Source organism: Bombus vosnesenskii, unplaced genomic scaffold (assembly GCF_011952255.1).
Source record: "Bombus vosnesenskii isolate JDL3184/JDL3185 unplaced genomic scaffold, Bvos_JDL3184-5_v1.1 scf7180000013883, whole genome shotgun sequence".
Lineage (NCBI taxonomy): Eukaryota > Metazoa > Arthropoda > Insecta > Hymenoptera > Apidae > Bombus > Bombus vosnesenskii.
In genome coordinates this window covers 1,155,154-1,182,933 of record NW_022883264.1, presented here as the reverse complement: position 1 = coordinate 1,182,933, position 27,780 = coordinate 1,155,154, and the positions used below count along the sequence as shown (strand labels likewise).

At 46.3% G+C, this 27,780-nt stretch overlaps 1 protein-coding gene across 1 annotated transcript in view; it reads left to right on the top strand.

Annotated features, from left to right (window-relative positions):
• The first annotated feature begins 7,618 nt into the window (after positions 1 to 7,618).
• The window catches only part of LOC117239041 (basic-leucine zipper transcription factor A), a 57,193-nt gene continuing 37,031 nt past the window's right edge, over positions 7,619 to 27,780 (top strand). The window contains exon 1 of the mRNA XM_033504301.1: positions 7,619 to 8,028. Within this exon, the coding sequence (XP_033360192.1) occupies positions 8,008 to 8,028 (21 nt within the window). The 5' untranslated portion in view covers positions 7,619 to 8,007. The remainder of the gene's footprint in view (positions 8,029 to 27,780) is intronic.

The following is a 27,780-nucleotide window of genomic DNA, read 5'->3' as shown; positions in this document are numbered from 1 at the left end:
AAAGACGAATCACGGTAGTGGTCTTGTGGTAAATTTTATTATTCTCCAAAGTGCCATATTATCCTCCTAATTTTTCGAAAAGCTCGTCCCATTCTCAAGGTACCTGGCATTTCCACACTTTCCACAGGCGAGTCGATCTAAGTGTCCGTAGATGAACACCTTTGGACGTGTTCCCTTTTACATACCCTGTATGCACACGGTAATTTGTTTATGTGGGGCCATTGAACGAACAAAGAGCCGAATCCCGAGACCGGGCCTATTATGTAAACACAGTATTCACTCGGTCAATAACCGTGGCGAAGTTGCCAAGCTTCTTACCGGGCTAATCCGAAACGGTTCGGTCCGAATTAATTCGTGGCACTTGCTCGTAAAGCGGAAGGGATCGCCGGTTGAAGAGGAATGGGGGATCTTATTGCCGATCTTTATCGATACCCACGATCGGAATCCGTAATGAGGATCCGATCGTCGCTATTAGCGTGACCGCCCTTTTGAACGGCGCCGCACCGCGGGCCATTTTCTTCCTCTTATTCCTGGCTAGAGTCCTTCCGTATTAATGCTGCTGGCCACGATCCTGCATCAAATTTATAGTGGTCGGCCCACGCGCCACCTTATAAACCGTGAGAGTCTGAACCGTGGCGGATCTTGACGCCTGCGAGGAGTACAAATTTTCTATCTATTCTGGTACTTAATTGGCGTGCTTCGGCGACCAGTTTGTTCGGTCGTTCAACTTTCTGTCGATTAGCTGCATATCGCGATTAATTGCGATCTCGTGTCTGGAGGCAAGGTCGAAGAGGAAGAGAGTCTCTACGTGAATGAACATTTCGAAGATCGTCGCAGGTGCCGATGCGGCGAGCGGCGGAAAGCGATCTTAGGATATCTATTTTCCAAGTTGAAAAATTCGCGCGAAAAATTCTATCTGGGACGAAGGTAATGTACGAAGTAACGACGATTACGCGTAACGACGACAGCGATAGGAAAATAAATGATCTGTTTGCATCGCTCGATTGTACTCTGTGTCTTTTACTCTTTCGAATGTACGTACTTGTTGGGCATTCTCCGTAAATTTTTCGATCGCAAGAGATACGACCGATGACCACTTGTCAGGCTAACGAGTGTTTTACTTAAAGCGGTAATCTTAGGATTAACGTTGAACGTATCCATCCGTAGACTTTAATATCGCGAGATACGCTGCAGGCCATTAATAATAATTAGGGCGGGTACGAGGTATACGAAAGTCACGTGCACGCACGAGTTGTCAAATTAGTTGATTAACTTACACTTACACCTGTCGATGTCGTCCGGATGTCACCGTAGAACCGAACGTGTGTTAACAGGTGTTTTTAACTCGGCCGTGCCAAGCGCTTCCAGCTGCTGGCTGCCCGCTATTGGATAACAACGCGAATTCGAAGGATTTTCGATAGATCGCGACTGGCTGTCTCAGTTGATCAAACAAGGAGCAACAGAACTTACAGGAGCACCGTGTAAACCGATACAATGGCGCGGTATGCAACTATGGAAATTTTCGTTAACCGTAAATTCGGCTTAAACAAATGAGAAAACGACATATACCTTAATCGTTACACAAACGGACTGTGTCGTTTTAATTAACACGTAAGAGAACGTATCAACGCTAATTATCGGTTAATTATACAGGGTGGTTGGTAACTGGTGGTGCAAGAGGAAAGGGGGTGATTCTACGCGAAAAAAGAAGTCGAAAATATAGAATAAAAATTTCTATTTTTTTTTAAATTTTTCCATCGAAACAACGATCTACAATGAGATCCGTACGCGTGAGATACCGCGCGCGTACCGAGCGACGATTCAAAGTCGATTTTCTCGAAAACAAAGCCTCGAACGAAAAATTTGTATTCTATATTTTCCACTTCTTTTTTCGCGTAGAATCGCCCCTTTCCGTTTGCACCACCAGTTACCAACCACCCTGTATGTATATACAGAGAGAGAGAGAAAGAGAGAGAAAGTTTGTGATGTAGGTTTTGATATGTACATAACATAAAGGGATGATAATTGGGAAAAATTTAGTCTTTCTGTTGCCCATGAGAACGAAAATCAAATACATCGAGGTTTTAACAATTAATTATGATAATTGGTTACGTAATATCGATAATGATATTATTTAATTATAATTTTATACCTTTGGCATTCGTTAGCTCGCGTGGATGCGATTAAACGACCGGATTTTAGATTTCGTTTGTCGGAAGCCTCGCTTCCCGAGTTTTTCCAGCTTTTTCGTTCGTCATCTGGTCGCGATATATTTCGATCGTTGAACATGGTGTTGTTGATTAGGTTGATTAATAAATTTAATAAAAAATAACATGTGAAACATAGTCGATAGAGTATGTGTAAGAAATCCAAGTTCGAATATTATCTGAGTTTTCAAGAAGAAAGGTGTATTAGCGCAGAAGAATAAATAGCGTTGTTGTATAATATAGATAAATGAACTGCCAGCGCGTACGAGTCATATTTTAAAAGTAAAAGATAAAAAGCATCAACCGGAGAGAAATCGAAGAAGGTTGAAAAAGAGATTTAAGGATGAGAGAAATGCGGCCGAGCAGCAACTTCCGGTTGCATGGAAACAGCGGGAAAACTGTCCCGACTTTCCAAGCATCCTCGGTCGGTGCACTGCTAACGTAACACGATTTTCCTGGATGCTTTTTCGGCACACTTACATACTTCCGCAAGACTTGTAACATAAACACCTTTAAACTTGCAATTTATCAACATTCCATTGCTTTTACCTTAGAAAGTAATCGGCTGCCTGTTACTTGTAGTACTCTGAATTCAATACCATCGTAATTATAATTGCCTAAAGAAATGAACATACCTAATACGTTGGTTGATTTAATTCTGCATTAAAAGTATCAAATTATACGGAATAAGTATAAAAATTGCATTATTCGTTCTCGCAGTACGCAGCAGATCTGAAATAATACATGTACAATACGATAATTTCTAATGTGATGTATAACAGTACAAATGAATCTACGCTGTATCACTAAAGAAGTTCATTCTCCTGAAGGATGTTACAAAAGAGGTGCATATATGGATGGGATCGTACGTTCTTAAAATACAGCTCTAAAATTTATAAAATAATTTCTAATTTTCTAATATCATCCGTAACAGCTTAAAGAAAGAAATTTACGGCGTATACTGGTAAACGATTAACGTTAAACCGTACGAAAGACGTACGAAGATCGCAGGAACGGTTTTTACAGTACAGTTGCAAAACGACGATAACACGATCCCTAATTCTCGACAAAATAATGGCAGAAAGGTCGTCGCATCAAATGGTACACTATCGAGATATTTTCTGCGGTTGCTGAATTATCTTTGCCCGTCTGCGAAAAGAAAACCGCCTGAAGGTGCTTCTAGAATCGAGGCCGGAAGTGCACAGAAGTCGCAGCTTTCGAAGACGATCGTAAAACGCCCCACGAGTTCCTCGATGTTTCCTTATCCCCACCGCGAGTACCATCAACGTCTAGTTGCCATTCTGTTCTTAGATGAGAAAGTTTAGTAATCATATCAAAAGAAAGTTCAGACCAATTTTGACATCATTTTATCATCGGTACTAAAAAGAGTCTAAAAGAGAAACCACGAAATGCAAAGGATCGTAATGAAAAGTGGGAAAACCGATACGTAAATATCAATGTCCATTGGATGAGTCATGGGCGTGATAAAATTTATTTTGTACAAATTGGATGCTCCTTCCTGCTTTTATTTTCTAATTATTTTATGGGAAATCTGTTATTTTATCCACATCGTATACGATCTATAAGTAAACCGAGGATTTGTATTAACGTAACTAAGGAAATAGAAGACCTCACTCTGTCTCTCTCGATAGATAAATACAGTTTCATTTCACCCGTTCAGTATTAATAACAGCTACTTTACTTTGAATATTTTTGCATGTTGCGTGCATTTTTGTAACTTTAAATACCTCGTTAATAGAAGTATATAAAAATTCGCGATATACGTGCAAGATAAAATATTGAATAAAATACAATTTGCTTGAATATTCCGATAAATGTAACAAGTAGTAGCTGTTCTGACGCTAATGTGATATATAGTTTTCGTAAAAAAATCTCTCCGCTACTATCGAAACATCATAAAGTACGAGCAAGATCGCAGATGCTTCTCAAATCAACTAGAATCAACTTTGAAGCAGGCGACGTGGTCTCGTAGATACGCAAGCGGTTCATAATGTTCAAATACGGCTTGCTTACGTCGTCGTGGCCTCGTCCAGAGAGCAAGGACATTCATTGGCCACAATTCATCTGTCGCGCAATGCTCAACCAATCGTAAACCCGACTAGCGCTTTACTTCCGTCGTGAAGCCACGCGTTCGACTGTCCTCAGTCCTCGTGCACGTTGGCCGTCGTTGTCGCGGCACAGGTATTACGCTTACACATACGTATATTCGTTTACATACGGCGGTGCACGCGAGTGAGCGGGTTTAAACGGTTGGTACGCGCTCGTTTCCGCGGTCAGAATCATTGGCGCATTCTCGCGCCGGCAATAAGCCGCCAGTTAAAACTCCTCCTTCCCACTCTCCTACGATATTCCCATCCCTCTCTTTCCTTCGATAGCTGTTCGTTCCGCGGCGTTAAAATCGCCCGACGACCACATCAACAATAACAAACGACATCAAGCACAACGAGACACGCGACAATTCGACGAAACGTTCGCTGGACTCTCCCTTCTTCGATCGACGTAAAGAGTATCGAATCTCGGCAGCACCAGATGAAACGAGTCGTCACGGTCGGCGGTTCGATCTCTCCGAAAACAACGATCTCTGCCTGACCGACTGACTTGTCGTCAGACTCGTCGTTGTCAATCACGAACGAGACGAGAAGAAACTTCGAGGTCTTTCTTACGAATTCTCGCTTGGAGAAATTCCACTGCCTTGATCCTCGTTCGCGAAGCCAAGGAATCGATCGAAATTCAAGTTATAGACGCATAGGGACTTTCACGCGCGTAACGACAAGTCCAAGTTCCCTCTCTGTCTGTGAAAAGCGCTGCTAACTCTTAGATACGGATATATATGTAAGTAGACAGCGAGCAACAATGAAGGGAGAAAGAAGTTTGTTCCTCCTGGCGAGGAGGAGGAAGACATTTTCACCGCGCCTTCACGGAGAAAACGACTTCGCTTAGAACTGCCTCGCCGACGGCTGTGGCCGTCGCGCGATACGCCGCCGTACGCTCCTCACAGAGCCTCGAGCACGCTCTCCCCTCGGGCTGTTTACGGAATGTCGCGCAAAATTCCCGAAATTAACCGGCCTACCGGGCAACAGCGATCGACGATCGATGCGCCGGTTTGCGCGCCGTTGTTTCGCGATCGAAGCGTCCCGATGATGCGGCCCGTTTACCCGATACCGAATAAAAATGTTCGCGGTGAATTTTCTTAGGCTGCTTGCCGTATGGAAGGTGGCGCGCGGTATCCGTGCGGCGTTGTCTGCCGCTCGTTGCTGGCTCGCAAGAGCCGAGGCCTTCGAGCGCTCTTACGCTGCTCGCCGTATACAGGCTGACAGTCAGTGGCGGGTTTCGAAGCTAACGGCGTTGGGCAGACTCCCTCGTACTCGGGGGCCCCGGTGTCTACGAGTTCCCCGTTTCGTAGCCTCGAAATCGAAATCGAGCCACGGTTTCCACTGCGTATCGAACGCTTGAATTATTTCTGTATTTACAATCGCGCTAAAAATATTACAGTTTCTCGCTCGTAAATAATTTTACACGTTCGTTATGCGACTATTGGGAAATATTTTTTACACGTATAATTTTTATATTTCTGCTTATGCGTGTACGTGATTACGTTTTAAATATTGAATCGTACGATGTGGTCGTTTTGATAAATCGCTGACTATTAGGAAATCGAGCAAATTTTCAGATTATCGTATTACAGGGGCATGGAATTGTACGATACAGTTGGATGGTTTTTAGTTAGGATTTTATATCATTCGATAGTAGTATATGATTCGACCGCAACGACGTAAGAAACTTGCTGATAAACGACGCCAGAAGTGCGAGCTTCGCGAAATAGTTCTCGGTAGTACCTATCGAATGGCCTAAGTCGTTTTGAGTTTTTGCGCTGGATCAAATTTTTCATCGTAGCTCAATCCATTCTCCCGTAACTTTCATCGAGCGAGACCAGGCTATCGTGCACTTTCTCGCGCAGAACAATTTTTCACCTTGGTGTTAGTGCAAACAGTTTTATACGAAAAAATTTCTATGAAAACACCCTGCTTTCCGACGAATCTTGTACGTAATTAGAGAAAATAAAGCCAAATTCTATGAAAGAGACGAAAAAGGAATATTTAGTAAATGCAAACATACAGGGTCTTCAAATCTATAGACACAGAGACTTTAAATATCTTAATACCATACCCTCACTTTCTTTGGCAAGGCTTTAAGGGCACGTGGCCTCTTTCCCCTTCCCTCGTGTTTTCCGCCTTGAACAAGTGCGTTCCACCGATGCTAGTTAGTTTTTGCGGTTTTTTAATGTCACACACGCATCATAAATCAGAATATAAATCAGGTTATATAAAAGCATTGATCACATTTCAAAATCATACATTTAAACAATGAATTTCCTTTGTATGAGCAACCTGAATGGCATAAACAATCCGAGGATATTCAATATCAATTATACAATTAATTTACGTGGCGTGAATAGAACGCACCCTTCCGCCCGTACGAAATCTACCACCGGTCGAATGTCGACAATATGCTGTTCGCTTTTCGATGTACAATGGCTTTTAAAAATAATTTATTGAATTCGAAATCCAATCGGTCGGCGTAGTAAATCATTGAAACGCGCAGAACTATTTTAATTTTCTCACGCGTATTTTGATAGATATATCGAAACAATTTAGCTAACGCTCTAATGGATTCGTATTGTCGGAGGCGGCGCCGTTGCGCACGAAAAAAAAAAAAAAATTATTCGATGGAACATCTAAATCATCGGTATGATCGCGCGTCGATATTCATAAAATTCATTCCGCATGATTTTGTATGAACAAAATATACACAATGGCGCGTGTTACTTCGACAACACGCGGACAACCGGTAGCGTGTAAAAATAAATTCTGAAACTTTCTTCGCGAACATTAAAGTACCCGCCACGCTCCCGTTATTACAACTTTACAAGCTGGAGAATAGCCAGGACCCTTTAATTTACGTTCATTCAAGAGGTGATCTTTTCCTTAATTTTTTTTTTTCACCGACATTAGGAAATATCAATTTCCTACGATACAACAATAATGTAACGTAAATCCCTACGCGTAGTATATACGTTATGTAACGATCGATACGAATCAAAAATAATTCAGTTTGTTTTAATAAAAGTTACGATAGCAAAAATCGGTAGGGGCAGTTTTATTTTTACGCTATTTTCCTACTTCGGTGTAATTCGTAGCGTGGATACACTGGTTTTTTAATACAGAAAAGACGTAAGTTTTATGTAAGAAGATAGTAGCAAGCGATTCGAAGATAGACACGAGGAGAAGTAAAGGGCTCGACGCGACGAGGCTACGGCACTGTGTGCCGTGCCGTCGTGCTAGAGTGCAGGTGGGCCGAAGTTCAACGGAAACAGTCGAACACTCATTCGGGGGAAAACCGAGCGGCGGTACATGACGAGAACTGTTGTCAGAGTATTCAGTAATGCTTTGCATGGCCAACCAGTCACTAGTGGGCTCGTCGGTGAGAGTCGTGTCGTTCACTCGAAGTGATCGTGTGGTGTTACTCGACGAGCTAGACAGGCGGTATTCTAAAACGTGAAGCACAAGCGGACGGCGACGAATGTATCCGCGATCGTGAGAGTGCATTTCGTGAGACTGTGAGAGAGAAAACGAACAGAGCGTATTCACGGAGCGTACACCGACGGTGGAGCTTCGATTTCACGTACTATTTCTTCACTGAAAACAAAAAACCATTGCGCTACACTGTGTATGGTACACGAGCGATCCAAGATGCTGTCGTCAGTGCTAGCGAAATAATAATGTGGTGCGACGTTAGTCAGGTGAGTGAAAAGTGCTACGTCAGTTTCTTTTTCTTTTTTCTCCATCAATTTTTTTTCCCCCTTTCGAAAACTGTGCCGGCCTGTGTTCGCCTGCCTCTAACGTTCTTGTGCGGCCAGCCAAGAGAGCGTTACGTGAACACGACAGCACAGCGGCTACGAGGTGGTTGTGTGTCGCTTGCTGTGAAAAATTTATACGTTGCTCCGTTCCTCGAGTTCGGTGTTCGTTACGCGAAGGGACTTTATCCTCGTTTCGCCGCGACGTTTCTCAGCCATCGAACGAGAGCCGTGTATTTCAACCGTGCCTTAGTACAAGTGGTTCAGTGTGTGATTTTTCTGTCTCGTTGACGGATACCTCGGATATACGATTCGTTACACGCAACTCTGACCGCCGAAGAGAACGTCTCGTCCCGCAGCGACGAGCGCAACTTGCAATTGAAAGTTAACTTCTCGTAACGCCTTGAAAGGCTGGCGCACACGAACGGCAGACACAGCGATGAATCTCCGTGGAAACTATTTTATCACCTAGCCTCTGCGATTTCTTCTCATCCTGTGTGTGATCGTACAAATCGATCGAAAATATTGCATCAACCGGTATAATCATACTGCGAAACCGTGTTAATCGCCCGTCGGCTGCGAGTCATTGAATCGTACCGGGCATTCTCAAGTGCTAAGAAAAACCATAAACACTCGTTCGTTGATTCTTTTTTCATGCGTCGACGTCGGAATCGATACAAATAATCGCCGCAAATTTTTTCGTCGTGTTTCGTCATCTCTCTCTCTCTCACTCTCTTTCTCTCTCTCTCTCTCTCTCTCCCTCTCTCTTTCGGAGCATAACATTAGGAAACTCTGTGTACGTGAGAATCGGCGAGGTCTCACGTCGTCGACGCTATTTCCACTATGGTGTAGAAATTGATACAGCGGCGGATCAACGTCGTGCCGAAGTGTCAGATTTGACGCGTGGTAACCTCGTGTTCAGTAGTTTGAATTCGAAGCGATCCCGCGTTTCCTTGGGCTTGGGGACGAGCGGCGGAGGGAGCAGGAGGGTATAGAGGCGGCAGCAGCAGCAGCAGCGGAGCAGAGTAAGAGGAGGTTGGGGGTGGAGAGGTGGAGGAGGTAGGACGGCGGCCGCGATGCTGGGTGGCGTAGTTAGGATGGCGAGAGGTGGGGAACGGTCGAGGTGGCTGTGGTAACGACGGTGGGTCGTGGGTCGCTACGTGCGGAGAGGGGGGCAGCGTAACGAGCGAGAGAGAAAGAAGCAGCGATAGGGAAGGAATAAGAGCACGAAGGAGAAACGTGTATATATACATATATATGTGTGTATATATATACACACGCGATATGAGAGACAAAGAAAGAGTCTCGATAAAGAGAGAGAGCGAGATAGAGAAAGGTGACCGGAGGCTCCGAGGCTGGCTGCCTCTTCTTTACTTGGCCAGCGCTGTGGAGGAAACCTAGCGTCGCCTGTGCGTCGCGAGGAGTAAGGAGAAGGGTACGACGTTCACTAAGCAGCGGGCGAGGGGGGAAAGGGGCACGATTATGACCAACCATCAAGGGGGCAACGTCGTCATGGTTACCGCGACGACAACAACCCGACTCTGTTCTAAGGGATGTTTTTAAAAGCATATATTTACCTTTGCTCTTTTTCTCTCTCACCGATCGCGTGGAGGCGATAGGAACGACTAGTTTTTTCCCTTCTCACTCGCCGAATGTATGTAATGCATTTGATGGCCCGGTTTCGTTAGATCAACCGAACGACCGTAACCTCTTCCGAACTGTATTCGTCTACATTTCCAACCGCTGGATCGTCGTCGAAATTTAAGAAACATATTTCGTCATGGCATAGAGAATTTGTAAAACTTGCACTTTAACCTTTGTCTTCTGGCCCCCTTATTGGTTATAGCTAGAGCACAGAACATTCAGTGTGGATCGGTTAGGTGGCTATACGGTATATCTCTGTGGTGGATTGGTTTTTCCTACAAGCTATGAACATGCTCTAAAATGCTCGGTGTTAGTGAAATGCCAATGCGTGATAGGCGTATCTCGAGAAACAGCCGCGTTCGCGTGACGACCGCACTCTGTCCGACGGTGACAAAACCGGTCGAATCTGTGACTTCAGCGTTCTTGATACCTTTATCGTTTTATTATTCAGCAGGAAGTGCGTCGTAAGAATTTCTTCGTCTTTGGATCATACCGTATTCAGAGACATCTTGGCGACGTGATCTTTCCGCAAATTTCTAGTTATTTCTACTGATCTCTGTTCGTATACGAAAGGGTATCCTTTTCACCATGCAATCCTTGGAATATTTTCACGTCGAATTTCAATAATTCATAGAATATATGAGAACTTATACACAATGTACTACGATTTTATGTATTTTTGAGGTTATACCACGTCCAGTGCGATTGAGTGTACCGATCGAACGCGTCCGTCGGACAGTGTCACACGGCAGTTCTACCAACTGTTTAATCGAAACGAAAAAATTCTCACGTTTTCGCGAATGTTTCTATTGTGATAATTTTTTCTTTTTTACAACTGAAAGGAAGCTCTAGCAGAGATTCCAAAGATATTGGCAGAAAACAGTAACGTCTTTGCTAGTGACAGATAGTGCTTGGTACAGTTATGTAAGTGAGATATTTTCTTTCGATACGCTCGACCGATCGATCGACTAAAACTGACGCGTAATCTCGACGACGGACATGGTCAAGAAATCGATCGATTATTTGTGCGAAAGGATAACGTTTTCTTGTCGTTTCCGCGAACGACTCGGTTTTCTTATTCTCCGTGGAAAAATCCAAATTAATGGAAGAATTTTATGCATCAGAGTAGCATTTTCTTGTTATTTTCGAAGGTTTACGGCCATCTTACACCTACTACTTACTTATAAATTATACTTATGTATAATAAGTATTAACTTATTATAATTAATCAGCCATGTCACTGAGCCACGGCAGAAAAATTACTGAAAATTCTCAACGCGAGAATTGATTGTAGTTTTAATAAATAAATAAAAAAAAAATCTTACACCTACATTCGATTTTCAGACGTTACAATCATTAGTATCTCAATTCAGTTGCGATAATTCTGCGATTCTTTTTTTTTACTCAAAGTGTATCGTTATCGCTTTGGATGCAAATTCAGATGGCTATTTTTTTATTTTTCCGAGGCAAATGCGTTATAAGGTTGATTATTCGTGGAAGGATTTTCCATAAACTCGTGTAATACTTATTCGCAATTATACATGCTCATCCTAGGGAATTATACATTTCGGAATCACACACCTGTGTCTCTCGACTAGCCCTTTCGTTCTCATGATAGTCGTACAGCTACATACATATTTAAAATTGCGAAGTAGAATGTTACTCTTAATCATTATATTTCATATACTCGTTGATCGTTATAACGTTCCTAGACGTCAGAATGTTCGTACGAGAGTTCCTTATTTCTCACACGACACGCAGACAAATTTCTGACATTTGCTTTCTAACCAAAATATCTCTGCAACTACTCTACGTCCATAATTAATTAATTAATTAATTTCCTCCCATTTATTAACGCAAATGGTGCAATTTTTTTGTAACAAAACACAACCAACGCGATACCTCGATCGTACAAGATACATTTTTCATAAAGTACGCAAATATTTCTAGGTTATGCGATATCGTAGATCGAATGCACAAAGATCAACGACCGGAACGATCGGCTAAAGTAACATTTCTGGCACGTGTTTAATAAAACCGGACGTGCCAAAAACTCTTCAACCTGGCCAAGATTCGTCGGGATTCGAATAGAACAGACTTGTAAGGTGATCTTGTTGTTGGTTAGCTCGAACTTAGCACGATCACACGGGACGGAAATCTTCTTCTTCTAGCAACTACACAAAGCGACACGACGGTGTTCTATACTACATCGCTTTACCATTACCGCGAAAAGTTATCTTTGAGAGACTGCAATAACCTTTTTCTACGATAGTAGATTAATATCGATCGTTCGCTAAATGGCCACGGTGGAGCAGCAGGCGTTTTTCACGGATTTCTAACCACATCAAACGAATGTTCGATAATAGCAAGACGAAAACAGACCTGCACGCAGCAACTCCGTCGAAAAATATAGTCTGCAGTGTTTTTCGCTGCTCGGTACTACCGCGGTCAACAGGTTTTCAAAATAGCGATCTATTCGGATTATTCGATAAGCGAAGAGATTACGAGCTTGTCCGTCGTAATTGTACGGAATAAACGAACGATTCCTAATTTGCAGCGCACGGTTAGTTATCGCACTTTTTCCGGTTCTGTGAGATAAAACGACGATCGAAAGCACCGGATGGAGACAGGTCGTATCGGTGATTTGCTTCGACCGACAAACGCCGATCGAGCGTCGAACACGCGCTTCTTCCAGCGTATTATCGCCCGATCAAACCGCCTACGGTGAACGTTCTTCTTGCTTTACTTCAGCCAGTGCTCGATTTCGCGTAATCTGACCGACCGTACAGTCTCACTCGAGCTTAAACGCGGTCTAAGCATCGACGCTGGGTCTCGGATCGGTTCCCCATTGCTACGAACGATTCCTATCCCTAAACTTGTAAAATCACCGCGATAGGAGCGACGCAAGAGGGACCTCGCCGCGTTGCCCGAAGCTGGAATACTCGAGTAACGCATCTCCGTTGTAACTCGCCGCGTCACCTAGAAATTGCGAAAGCTGAACCAGCCGGAGGATCGGTGGCTAACCACTCGGTGGAAGGTTTTCAGCGGGCGAAGGACAAAGACTGGTAGCAAACGGGGAACACGGCGTGTGCCGCGAGCACCGGCGGCATAAAGCGGAGTCCAAGTTTCCCCCGTTACCCTCCTTGGTCGGCCTGGCCTCCAGCAGCTACTCCTCCTCCGCCTCCTCGTCCTCCTGCGGCGCATCGAGCCGCTCACCCACCATCACGGGCCATTAACGAGAGAGTTATCGACGCGCGATCTGTCAATAGGCTTCTCCCATTCATAAATTCGCCCGGCGTGTGGCGGCCGCATAGTTTTGCCGCGAAAACCACGTGGCGGCGGTGGCGCGCAACGTCCTCTCCGTCGAGCTGCACCGCAACGAGCCGAGGCTCTACTACGTGATTTACGGGCCGCGTCCCCGTTTTAAATGCATGCAGAGTAACCGTGCGTATGCACGTCCTTCTCTATCTCTCTGTATCGCCGGCTCTTCCACCTTCCCAATCTTCTCCCCTCTTTCTCTGTCTCCTGTCTTCTCTGTCGTTGCTTCGCGCGATCCGTTGGTTCCTTTGTGCGCGGATCTGTTTACGTATGCACAACGTGGCAGTGGAACCAGATCTACCGAGACCGGCTGGTCACACGCGCATTTTTCTTCCGCGTCTCCAGTCGAGTAGTTCGCGCTTGTTCGGCTTGCGGAAGAATTTGGAGCACGCCGCGAGTGAAAATGCGGATCGTTGACCATTCGTCCGATTCTCTCGTAGGATCGACGTGGTCGCTTCGCCAGAATTTCGGACACTCGTCGGTCCACGTAGCAGGAACTTTGGAAATATTTCCGCGCGAACGTGGAAAATCGCCTTCGAAGGAAAATTCTCTTCCATCCGATTCTCGCGTCCGATCTTGTCTCGGCCGATTAGACGATAGAAACCATAGTTAACGTCGACGAAGCGCTAGTAAGAGAAAAATAATGCAAGCTGCGTTGCAGACAAAAGTCGAGCAACTCGAAGCAGCTTGTCCGACGAAAACGACAGCTGACGTTAATTAGCACGAGACAGAAACAATCGAAGGTAAATGAAAGTTACTTGTAGGAAAACTGGCCGGTTAAGCGACTCCAAGTGTGTCTGTTCGATGTAGGTTTACGCGGTGCCAGCTAAGCAGCATCGTAACAAAATTGTTACAGGCAAATATGCAATTTAATCGTCGACGCAGGTATATTCCTCGTCTGAGCGAGAAGCAGAGAAATCGCAGCGGAGAAACGTTCCTCCGACACGGTGTTGAAGATACAAGGAAAATACGAATATTTTCATCGTATTGCACCAAGTGTAGGATTAACGTGCGTGGAATAAAAGGCGATTGAGTATCACACGTCAGTCGCGAAACTAGTTAGCACGAGGTTTCATTTCCTCTTCTCATTGCAATGTTCTCACCGAAATTCCTTGTTTCACAAATTGGTGTGGAACGCGCGCAAACGCAAGGGACGACGAAGGATAAGGATAACGCGGCTTCGAGAGTCGACGAGATCGTTACAATGGAATTCGCTTCTTAATCGATGCGAAGACCGAAATATCAGTCGACTTACGTGCAACGAGGATTGATGGCGAAAAAACTGGTCGCCGCGAGGGTTTGACGTTGCGTGGAATATTCTCGAGGGACGAGGCACGGGACGTCTGCGTTTCTCGTGGAAAATTGTTTTCGCAAGTTGGACGCAAACAAGGGCAGACAGAAATTTCCTCGTAACGGATTATGACGAAGATAAGGATAATAATGGACGTTGTTTTTCGCTTCTAAATTCAAGGAGACCGACGCGACCACGTTAGTTATTGAAATATTATTATCGTTGTTATTAACTATATTTCGTTATTCTGCGTCTCGCATTGCGTGATTCGATCGTTTACCAGGCAGAAAGAAAATAATTGCCGTTTCCTCGAGATATCCATCCTGCCATCGTCTTATCGCCGCCAGTTCCTGCGACCGACTCCAAACACTTATATCGGTTTACGTTACACAGCGAGATAAATAAAATGAGTTTATAACCGCGATCGGTGACACTCGACTACCAGCGATTAGTCGTTTAATCGGTCGTCGATCGTCTCATTCATACTCGATATTCCTGGCGTTACGTTACCATGCCATTCAGTGCCAAGCAGTCTGGCGAAAGAAAACAGTCGCGGATTGCTGGAAATGCAGCCTGAACAGCGCACTCGCGATAAGATGCTGCGTGGAAACTCGGTACGCGCGCGCCTACGTTTCCACGTACAACTGTCGTATCCCGAGAGACTTTGGCAAAAATCGAGTCTCGAGACTCGTTGGTAGATTCGTTCGTCGGTTCTCGTCCAGCGAATTCACTCGTTAATCCTAAACTCCTATCGCGCGAATGAAAAATCGTACGTCGCCAGGGTCGGTGTATTTTTATTGTAGCAGCTGTTGTTGCGAGTTGCATTTCTGTTGTACGAGCCGGTCTAGTCGCCGCGAGTTCCAGATTCCAAGCAAATGGAGAGTTTTAGTACGCTCTATTTCTTTAACCAACCGAAACGTTGGTCGCAAGTTCAGAGCTGCGACGTAGAAGCGCGAGGGAAATGGAAATTCTTCGGCGGTTCTGTACGATATCCTCGTCAAAGCGTCGTTGAAGAAAACGCGCAAGCAGAAACGAGATAATAGGAATCGGAAGTCCGGCTATCCGCTTGGTTCTCCGTCTTTCGCGATAGCGTCGGTTTTTGGAAAAACGCGATATCTGAATTTAACGAGTGGATCGGAAGCGCCACGGGAAGTTAAATACAGAAAGAAGATTGGGAATTACGCGATACGTCGAAGCGAAGCCTCTTCGTTCCTATACTTTAGGCCTTATTTTAGCGTCAACTGATCTTTATCTACCGATACGATGGGATACTCGTTACGTAACGAGTGGAATAGGATCAATTTAATATTTCGAATTGGTCGTTGTAAGAGTATGATGATCGCAGTTGATGGATAACTCGAACGATCGATATTAGAGATACGATAAGGGCTTGCGTTTATATCGATCTAGATTTGATACGGGAATCAAATTCTATAGAAAATCGTCGCTAGTTATGCAATTTCAAATTTACTTACCTTCAAGGTTTGCTTCAAATAGTTCGCTTATCGCGATTATCTCGATCCGCGAAGCAAATCGGCAGATTCCAATCGAATTCTACGCTCGAGCAACAGACGTTCAGAGCTGCGAGTCTTTCTCGAAATCTCGAGTTGCAGCTTGCCTGGCCGCTGGCTGGCGTGAAAATGTCAATTGAAAATGGCGAAATAGACAGACAGCGTCCGCAAGAGATCGTATTTAGGTAGGTAGAACGACGAACCTGTGGCGCGGACACCGAGCAACGAGTTGTTGGTTCACGTGTTTCCCAGCCGACGAACAAACGCGACCCGTTGCGTTCCACTACGATTTGCGCGTGATACACGCGTTATGGAAAAAAGCTCACGAGACGAGATACAAGTATGACCTACGCCACTGTTTGGCGGCCGCTGATAACATCGCTGAATCACGAATTACGAATGTTACGTTGCGTCTGGCGTCTCCCACTGTCCCCCTTTCCATGCAAAGACAACCGTAGCACGTGGCGCGTTTGTCGTCGATCGTGTGTACACGCGCAGAGAGACAAGCCCGCGTTGCACTCTGTGTCCCGTTTTGTTTACGTTTTACCGGCGTGCCTGCGGCCGATTGAAAAATTCGCAACCGGTGGCGCGCGCGCGTGTGTGCCGTAATTCACGCATCGACGTGACGAACTCGGAACCGTTGGCGTGTCACGCGCCGTTACAAATGAAAACGAGAGTCGGCTTCCTTTTTTTGTCTTTTTTCCTACGCACGAAAATTAAAACCAACTGCGATTGACGCCGTATCGCTGAAATAACAGTTTCATACGAGATTTTTTCCACGCCCGTTAAACGCGTATTCTCGTTTAGTTAAACTAATTACCAAGCTTTTTTTTTTTTATCTCCCGCTCGCTTTTTAGTTCGCCAACGGTGACATTCGGCGGTAATGTAATTATTGGCCGTGATATTTTCTACTTCTGAATGAAACGTTCGCCGCGTACGTGCAATTTCATTCTTCGAAGCGGCTTCCTCGTCGCCAACCTCCTCGCGAACAGTCGTCGTTAAACATTCGGCGTTCGTATGCTTCGCCGCGTATTTTCGTACGTTCGAAATGCCAGTGGAAAGTTGGTTTATTCTTCTGTTTTGTCGTGGTACATTTTACGCTGGTTTCATAATTGCCAGACGAGCTGTGCACGCGTGCTGACGGGCTGCATCGCGTGGTCAAACGGCAACGTAGAAATTACAAAGCTACGAGGACAAATGCCAAGCCAGAAGCGTTAAGAACAGCTGAGACTGAAACACTCGAAAACGTTTAGTCGATCGAATAGTCCCAACTTTCAGCCTGACTTGCAACCGGTCCTCGTTAATTTCCGATGTAACGAAAGCTGTTGTTAGCGTGGAACGACTAATTGAACTGAATCGGCAACGCTTGGTTCGGGGCGTTGGAAAAGAAGCCAGCAATTGCAAACCTAGAGACGAACATTTGCAGAACGGTTGTACGAAAACAACTTGCCGCTATCGGTCGTCGATTTTCCACTTGACTAGCGGCATTTCCCTAACGCGGCGGAAGCTGTTATCGTCTCAAAGTAGCCAAAGTGAAATCAGAAGCGAACGTTTAATTCGTCGCTCCGAAACCGACCGTCGATCGTCGTGTCGGCTGTTAAAAAAGATGCCAGTGATTAACTGATAGAAGCGAAGTGACAGTAGCAGCGGACCAACATCGACCACGGGAAGAATTTCCACGTCGTTCGAAAACAAGCTTCCCGGCTCCGTTTCCAACAACCATATCGCGTCAATTTTCCACTTTATTAGCCGCGTTTCCCGGTTAAGCATCCTCTCTCTCTCTCTCTCGCTGGTAGAAACGAAAACCAGGCGGAACAGTAGCGAGATTTAGCGAAGAAACGGGGCCATAATTCACGCGTCTAATTCGATTGCCCGTTGCGAAGTATTCGAAATAAATGCCGCTTGCCTGCGGCTGTATAACAACCTGCTGGCATCGGCGTAAAAAGCAAGCAAGAAAGAGAAGAAAAGAAAATCAAAGTTGCCAGCGGGTGTCTAACTTTCGAGGATTCCGGCCACGTGCCGTTAACGGTACCGGCTAGTTGCAAGTATCTACCACCGTTGTCCGCCGAAAATAACCGTTAACAAGTAGCCACACACGTACCACAGCCCTCGCTGTACGCGTACAAGTACGTACGTGTCGATTGTACGTCCTGGCGCGGCCCAAAGGTGCCACCGATAACCACGCGCGTATATCGCCCCATTGGAACTGGTGTCAGGGTGAGAGACAGCTTTGCGGTAGGTTAAGGTTAGACGCGAGAATGCCCCCTCCCTCTCTGTCTTTCTCTCCCTTGCTCTCATTCTCTCTCGTCCCTTGCTTCTTTCCACGGTGATGAAGCTTTTGTACGAGCGAATTTCACGCCCACCACCGCTGATGGTTTCGTAATTGCGAAGGGAATACACCGACAGAGGAAAGCAACGAGGCAGCAGTCTTTGCGAGACTTTCGCCTGGACCAGACTTGAGAGGCGAGGACACAGAGTCTCCTTTCTAATCGGGGCGAGAGCGTCTCGACGTTGAGTCGCACGATCGTTCCGTTCCTATGGAAATTGTGGTCGACGGGGACACCGGTTTCGGTGTCTCGCGAATTTAGTTCGCCAACTTACGTCGTACACTTGCTTTCGTCAGGTGAAACGCATCGCGAACAACCGCCCACGTTGTTGTTCATCGCGTACTCGTAGATTGCAGGGACGTTAGGGGCAGCTTAGGGGACTCGACTGGCGGAATAGCACGTCCTACGGTCTCCTGTTCCATATGCTCTTCTTCTTTTCTTCCTGTTCTTTATGCTCGATGTCTAGTATATTTCTTGGACTCGTTCGTATCGCGCGTGTTATTGCCGACGCGCCTTCAAGCACTCGCGTCTAAGAACTCGCGGCTCAACCTGCTTATTAGATCCCGCTAATCCAAAGTGCTCTAAACCGAACTACAGCTTGGGCTACTTGTCTTGTCCTTTCTCCCCGCTCTATCCAGCCTTCTCGACCAGTTCACAGACGCTTCTTCTCCTGCTTCTTCGCTTCGTGACTCTTCTATATCGCGCGCTGCTCGCCTCGCGTGTCTCTCGGAGTCCTGCGGCCGCTGCTCCAAGGTCTCTCTCCCGTAGAACACGCCTTCCTTCTCCTTCGTTCCACGACCTTTGGCTCGTCCCGCGTCCTTCCTACACCGACGTAGTGGATTTATCTGTTACTTTCATCCGTTCGACCGACGGCGCCAGAAAATAATTGGTAAAAGTTTGGACACGAGGCACCGTCCGAAGCATCGGCAAACAAGGTTAACGACCCGTAAAAATTCCCTTTGTCCAGACGTTTAGATGGCTCGATCGATATAACGAAAGAAGAATAATGCCACCTGTCCGCCAGTGACCGCTCATTGCGGCTTCCTCGTAGTAGACTCCTCTCGTGCACAAGTCAGGCGAGCAGGTGTCTCTTCTAGCAACCGTGTCACTCGTCGACCCTTGTTTCGCCAGCGGCTCTGAATTCTTTTCTCCGACTTCTTTCCGTCCTTCGTTTACCCACTGATCTCCCTCTCTTTCTCTTTATCCCGCTGCTATTCGGCCTTGAACCTTTAATCCTCATGGCGTAACCCTCCGCTATGTTTCTTCCTTCTTTCCCTCTGCCCCTCCCTTTGCCAACTCTTTCTTTCTGTATTCTCCTTTTCACTTAACCAGCAGCACCCTTACATTGTACTTTTATTGGTCTTTACCGGTACCGGCATTGTTCACCGGCTGTTCGAAATTATATCACCGGCTCGTGCCTCCTTCATTGTTTTCCGGATGAATGAAAGCCGCTCGCAGCGGTCGTTGTTCCTACGACCGAGGTGTTTAGCATTTTACGATCGTTTTCTCTCGCATTTCGATCGACTCGGTGCTTTTAATTCCCTTTGCGCAGCGATCGTTCGTTTTTCGCTTTTCCATCCGTTTCGTTGCCTTCCCCTTCTCCGCTTTTCTATCGCGATTTATCCCTTTTCGAGTATGTAAGCGCGCGGCGCCGTAGTTCGTTATTTTCTTCGTTCGTTTCTTTGGAGGACAGCCCGTACGAGGTTGGACGTAATTTGCAGACGTTGGGAGAGCCAAATCGCGTTTAGCGTATCAGCCAACGATATTTATTACGCGGTTGTTTCCTGTGACGAGCCTCTATCGAGCTGTCAAAGTGTAGCATGTGAAAGCGTTGCAAAGTGTTGCATGTATTTTGAACGACGAAAAGTCTCCTCGCACGATAATAGTTCGATCACTACGCGCAATATGTCCTCGTTCGAATCTACTCTGTGCTGCAGCTTTCAGCCTCTGTGCTACGAAATACCGTAGCAAACGGTAGACTCGTTTCACCGGGCCGATAACGAATCGAATATTTCGCCAAATGTTTAACTCGTCGCAGCCAGCCCGAAATTTCGAAGAATCCGCGTTTTCTTCGACCTCTCGTCGATATCCCTGGTTCGTCGTCTTCGTGTAATGCGTTTAATCAAGCGTCGGATATTTGAATTATTCGTATGTTAAACACGCTGTGTCCAAAGTTTGTCTATAAAGTGGCGTCGTACCTGTACGCAGAAGGAATTGTCGTCGATGTGTTGTTCGTAGCGCGCGCGATCAACGCGATACTTTAAGAATATTGTAAGAAAATGTAACTGGAAATGAATAAATTTGTCTGGTTGAATGGGAAATTTTTTCTTGCGCGCGTATACCGCAATTTTATATGGAAACACATAGAACAGGAAGTTGCGAACTAAAAATACGTAATTTGTGGTGAAAGGGTCGAGCTTTTTATAACTTTGCGTCTAACCTGAATCACGCGTTAGTCCTTTCACTCGGCAGCTGACCGATAAAATCGTTTAACCTCTTTAAGGGTAGTCTTATTAAGACCAAGAAAGCATCGTCGTTGTGTTTTCTTTTTTTACTTGCAGATATTTGCGTAAGAAATATTTTGAAAACACTCGACAAGAATAATTCACACGCGCGTACCCGTACGATCTTTCGGAATCGCGTTTCTCATCTACAACGTCGCTGATAAATCCTCCAACGCCTAATAATCGCGCACATGGCCCGTGCAAGCGAGCAATCGCGACTATAGCGGAGAAACTGTCGCAGATCGCGGTGTCGGTTGGAAAGACGAGAAAGGAATTTCGCTTAGCCGGAAATAACGCAGCAAAGTTTGAAGCGATATTGTCGAAGGTTCGGATAATTCCCTAACGATCGTTCGCCGGTCGCCGTACTTGCGATATTTACGAAGCAAGTTGCGCGTGCTGGTCGCCTTGGACAAGTTAAACCGATAATTCGCCAATTATTTGCCGCTTAGCGGCGTTGTTCTTCGAACCGCGCGATTCCATTAACAACCATACGCGACTCCATCGTGTAGCGCTCGTCGTCCGCTAAAATCGTCTCGCGTCTCTCCGCTCGGACCGACAATTTCTCTCGCAAACAAACGCTTCCGCCTGTACCGGCCGTGTACGACCGCGCGAATACCAAGGCGAATCGAGCGAGTGGAAACACGTAGAACGTAGAATGACGGGCTCGGTGGCTGTTGTATCTCGACCGCGACAGCGTCCCCGGACCACGTGTCGCCGCACATACGTATGCAATACGTTCACGGACCTCTTTCTTCCCGCCAAACGCCCGAAACGAGTAGCAGCCGACTGACGACGCGTGTGTGCTGCGGTGCACACGCGTTTAATAGAAGGCGGTCGCGCGCGTCCCCGTGGCATTGACAATCGCGCGCCGCGACCAAGCGTGTGCGTTCTCACGTGAAACTGTGTGTACATCGCCGTGTACGTCGCGGACAATGCGACGCGGGGCCATTTACACGCCGCCCGCCAACCGGATTTCTCGCGTGTTCTCCGGATGCGGGCGGATGCGTTAGGCTTGGCGTAGATCAGGGATCAGACTTTGCTGGCATTTTGCAGCTGGCGTGCGTGCTACGCGAATAATAGGCAGATTCGTAGCGCGTGACGGCACTCCACACCACAAATAACGCCACTCGTCGCTAACTAACACCGGACGACGGCAGCGCTGTCGAAAAGTAGACTACCGAAGCGTCCTGTTTTGCGACCAAGTTTTCGGCACAGAAAAAATCAAATAAAAGCAAAATCGCATAAAAGCTCCGCTCCCCGGCGGCTTAAATCCAAAGATTATATTAAAACAAAAAATGTAAAACGCCGGCACATAACATACTATGGCTACGCCGTACCGTCGCGTGTCTTTGCCTAACGCATCTTTCCAAAATTCATAGTCAATATCCAAATGTATTAGAATGTATCTTGGTGGAATAAACGTTATTTAAAATAAACGACGACAGCGCAGTGGTTAGCGCCTTAGGTTACGAACGTTCGGGACCCGGGTTCGAATCCCGGCGATCGGAGTCGGATTTTTCTTCCACGCATTTAAATTAGAAAAAAAAATAGCATCTTCTACAGCCTACAGCTACGATTATCAATACTTACATCTGAGTAGCTTTCGCGTTGATCGGACGCTGTTTTCGTTGGCTTCGCGTATCTTCGTAAATGCTATTCTGCTCGCGAAGATCTTGCAGGGCATCGAATCGAAATTTGGATACCGTGTGCAGGCTTTTCTCTTTCGTTTGAACTATTCCGTTCACAAAGATTGTGGAATACTTTGGAAGGTACAAAAAGTACGCGAACTTTCTCCTTTCGTAGTGCAAAAAAAGAGCGGAATATAAAGAAGACAGCGGTGTTAATATCCGTCGAAATATCACGCGCATCGCGAGTCAGATAGAACCGTGGAGGACAGCGGAGTTTGAAAGTATCTTCAGCTTTCCGAAGATACGAGAGAACTGTTAACGAGGTGCGTGATTTTTCTGCTGAATTCCATTAAATAATTTCCTTACGTATTTCTCCTTAAAACATCGAAAGCCAAGTTCGAACCCAAACCGAGATCCCAAGGATCTTGCACGTTGATCACGCGATCCTCGCAAAGTCGCTGGATTTTCCTGCCAAAAATAGACACAGCGATAGAAATAAATATTTCGTAACAGTAGCAACATCCGAATCAACGGATTCACATTTCCAATGTTTAGTTAGAAATCGGGGATACGATATCGTGGTGATCTGGAAACAGGCAGATTTGCATTTCTAATGCGGCCACGTTCCCACGAAAAGTATTTTTCACGTTCGATGATTAGCGATGAAATTTCACTGTGACACGCCGTGTGATTCGGCAAGATTTATAATCTTGCCAACGTACATTATCATAATAACGCGCGATCCCGCTATCGGAAATACTTGTAAGGTTTACCGTAGATTAGCGTTGTGACGTCGACGCGATTTCATACGCCGCTCTGACGTTATACGATTCGCTAGATTTATGTTTCTAATGATGCAACGCACGTCGTCGTGTGATCCTGGTATTAGAAATACTTCTGAGGCTCGGCGGCGCATCCGTAACGTGATGTCAGTGCGACTTTGCAGCGATGACGCTGTGCAATTCGGTCGACTTTACGTATCTTGCGATGTAATTGCGTAATACATACGATCCCGTTACATCAAATACAAAGATGCCGAAACATAACGCGTCGCACCGTTAGCCTGACCGGACTGTTGTCAAAAAGCTCTCTCGCTCGACGTTCGTTTCGTCGGCTATTAATTCACCAAGACTCGATATGAACGAATGCAACTTTATTAGACGCTATCTAGTAATTAGAGACTCTATATTTCGCTCTTCACAATCCTATTGCTAATAGCGACGAGCTAATCGATAGCAATATAATCGCCAAGTCCCATTAACAGCGTCGTTCCTCCTATGCACCGGCGCAGGCCGCATCTACTTAATATTTCTCGAGCCATTGCTACGATAAATGCGCGCTTCGACCAACGAAATGGATTTTATCCGAACACCCATGTCACACGCTCATATGTAAGAATCCAGAGAAAGTATTCGAATATTTGCTCGCACACCTGTACGTAAGACAGCTTTTGCGAACATCTTTCTACCACGCGCGTTCAGTGAAACGTTTCAAAGCTTCGTCGACACCGTGACAACGGTCGACTATCGTTTCTGTCGTTGGTCGCATACGGATCAGATCTGAAAATGTACACACAAGCTAGAAAATATCGGGCGCGAGAAAAAGAAAGAAAAATACTTAAACCTGTACATTGACGAACCTGGATGTTTAACGCTACAATATTAATTTTTTACCAAGCGCGTCTGCAAGTTGATCTGAAACTTGCAGCGTTAGCAAAATGCTAGTCGCTAGCAGAGACGTCGGCCGACTGTTCTTGGCCGATGGGAGCGCGAACCGAGTGCCTGCGTTCTCGTGGATGGCTGGCGAGTCGACGAGAGACGGCGTGGTGCGCACCTGGAACTGGTCGCGATACATAATACAGGCGCGTAGGAGAGTCTGCACGACGCAACAGAGGAAGCAACAGCTGACGATATCGACGTGAACGAGGACAGTTTATGTACTTTCTACGCGGGGGAGGCAGGCAGGATGATCCACGTGTATGCGTGAGAGGCTCTCGCGTTACAGGGGCCACCGGTTCCTATATAGCGTAAAGTACGATGTAAACACACGTGGATGAGCGAGAGAAAGGGTAGAGAGAGAGAGAGACAGAGAGGGCTAACGGCGTGGCAACATATAGGAATCGTCGGAGTGTGCGTCGATGCATTGTGATGTCGCCCTCTTCTACCACCGTCGACTCTCCCCCTACACAACGGTTTACACACACCGTGTGTATGTGTGTACATACCTCCTCCTTTCACTACCCATCGCCTCGTTCCATCCCTTTCGACCACAGCGAGATCGTTGTGCACTTGGTCGCGCGCCCCTCGCTTCTCTACATACACCCTTCTTGTCCTACAACCGGCTATACGCTTTGTCCTCGTCCATTCGTCGATCCCATTCCGATCTTCGTCGATCGATCGGCTCGGCGACTGATTCACAGCTGTTTTCGGCAATCGTCGGTCTTCCGAACAGATCGCCGCAGTGGATAGGCTTGGGAAAGCGACACTTTTGGGTAGTTTCGCAGATATTCGACGTCGAAGTCGTGGTCCCCTGCTTTTTCCCAGATTTCCTAATTTCAGGATCTTCCAGCAACCTCTTGTAAGCCTTTTCTCTTGGAAAAAGCCGACGCTCACGCGGGAGAATTATCCCTGTTTTTCCTGGCTTACGATCTTCGTCGAGTACCGCGTGTTCTCGCATTTCGCACGTTCGTATCGTCGCCTAATACTACTCTTGAAACTAAAGCAAACCAGTCGTGCAACGATCCGATTTTCCGCGTTAGGAATTATAAATGGAATAATAGAAATAATAGGAATAATAGAAAATGTTTTCGAGAATATCGATATTTACTTCCGCCTATCGCAATCGACGGTGTACGTACACTACACTTGCGCTTAATATCCTTGCTACGATATTCCATTAATGTCAACAATATATATATATATATATTGTCAACAATATATATGTGTATATAAAACTGGGTAAATTCTAGGGGCAATTTTACTCTTCGAGAAAGAGCCGATGAAACGTACTTAGAATACTTAGGCTGCTCGCGATATAAAGAAGGTGACTCGGTATATACATACGCTCGTTGAACTTGTCGTGTTTCTCTCGGTGCGAGGGCGCGCGGAAGACTCTTGAATGTCGTCGAGAGAAACTTGCAAGGTATGTACATGCTTGGGACTCGGCTACACAGCGAACACGCCACGGTGTATGGAAGTTGACCGTGAATGAAGCCTATTTGCGTACGAGCAATAACAGGTGACACTCTCCACGGTTGTTTACCTTCCCTATCGGCAAAAAGCCGGACGTGGAAATCCGCGGGGGCGAGGGAACCGATGAAAGAGAGACAGAACGCGACAGAACGACAGGGAAACATAGAGGCAGTCAGGGACCACGTGGCGTGTGTTGTATTTTAAAGAACGAGCGGGTAGTCGCGTGTGCTGTACTTGTGTACACCGTGTGTGATCCACTTTCCCACTGATCGTCGTAATCTCCTCGAGGAACGTGCAGGATCGCGTACACGTCTCAATGATTCGCTCATTCGTGCTTATGTGACTGCGTCGTTAAACCGTCTTCGTATCGCGAACGTGTACGCGCGTCCAACGATGCTTGGGACGATTGTTTGTTGTGACTTACGAACGCTCGCTTGCACTTGTCGCGCGTCGTTCGCTCGCCATCTTTCTCAAGGCTTGACGTATCAGTCAGTGTTTTAGTCGTATGTTTACACATGTGTGTTTCGTATATTTTATACGATCGTATCGTTTCTTTGCTCGCGTGGTGAAACGAAGTTTGAGAGTTGGTACGGAACCGTGCAGATCGTTGAGGCTCCGCTTTCTTCGGCGAGGCGCCCGAGTACTTCGCTTCGTGATTATTTTCCAGATACGCGATATGCGGCACGTAAATAGAAATAGAACACCTGGTTGAATCTGTGGTAAATATTTGCCGGCTGAGGACTGTCGTTACAGTTCGAAGTGTTCGACGAAACCCTCGACGACGTGGGTCTAAATAGAACGGAGCGCGAGCCTTCGTGAGTTAAACACTGGATCGGCGTGTCGTAAGAATCGCGTATTAAAATAATTAATTTCTCGGTACGAATCAATTAATCTTCTTTCTTCAAATATACACGCGCAAACACGTAGCCGTGATGCTACCCATAACGCCGCTACGACTCTCGTTCCTCAGACACGAAATTGCTCTCAGCGACGTGTCAACTTTTCGAAATAGAAATAGAAATACAATGGCGTGTATACCTGCTAATTACGATCGTTCGTACGCGTGTAATACAGTTTAGAAACACGTCGAACGTGCTTGATTCTATTAACTCTTATTAGAAGAGATCGTGACTCTTCGCAATGGTCGTATAAGTCACGCGTTTACACACTAGACGTGTAACAACGTTAACGTTACTCGTACTATAAACCCTGTAAAAACAAACGGTACAGCAACAAAAACACTTAGCTTTACCCCAAGACATCCGTGCTTCTGTACAGCCGATACAAAGTCCGCTTGTTCTTCCGATCGCCAGGAATTGGCACGCTTACGTCGGTAAATACAGAAACGTCTTGCGAACCGTATATATAGCGGCGGGTACACGTGGAGCAAGATAGATCTACAAACACGTATACATTTTCGCCAGGCTACCAACACACCGGCGCGACTCACGCTTAATCGCGTTGGCCGTATGCATCTCTCCTTGTCTGTTGCTCGGTCGGGTCGCGGCGCTCACACGTACACGCACACGCACGCGCGCACGTAGAGAAACGTGCAGGGGATGTGCGAACGTCCCCCCAACGAAGAAATGCCCGGACGGATCTCCGAAGATCACGTGCTGCGCATAACTTACATTCCCACCACTCCTTTCGGGTAGCACGTGCCTCCACGGTTCTCTCTCTCTATATATCTCTCTATCTGCTCGTATCTCTCTGTCTCGCTTCTCAGCGGTGCCCTCTCCTCCCCGTTCTTCCCCCGTCGTTCGCATTTGATTCCGCGATTCGGTTCAATCGAATGGTATACGATCTTAGACAGTCAGTCGCCTCCCGCGACGCCACACCGACGGACTTGCGACTGTACCACGCTGCCTCCGCGCGATCCGGAGAAAGCCAGTCGTTGGCTCTCTTCGTGCAATCGCGTACGAGATACACGCAGCGAATACGTACGTCGGCTTGAATTTCGATAAATCGTAGAACTGCCGGTCTACATCTTGCAATTGTCGCGAAACACAGATTTTCCTCTAGGAGAATGCTCTCGCTGGGGAACAGAAATGGATGAGCAGAGCAAGACGTACTATGTTTGTTTACCAGCCGTGTAACTAGGTTTAAGTTACATCGGGTAGAGAAGAATGCCGGGCAAGATAACTCTGTTGGAGTTCGAGATTTAATCACCGCACTATCGAATGTAGTTGTCAAATTTTATCGTTGCTCGATTCACGGTCCTTTACGCGGTATTCGATGATAGGTTATGGCTATGGTCGTGGTTGCAATGGCGAGCGAACGAAGA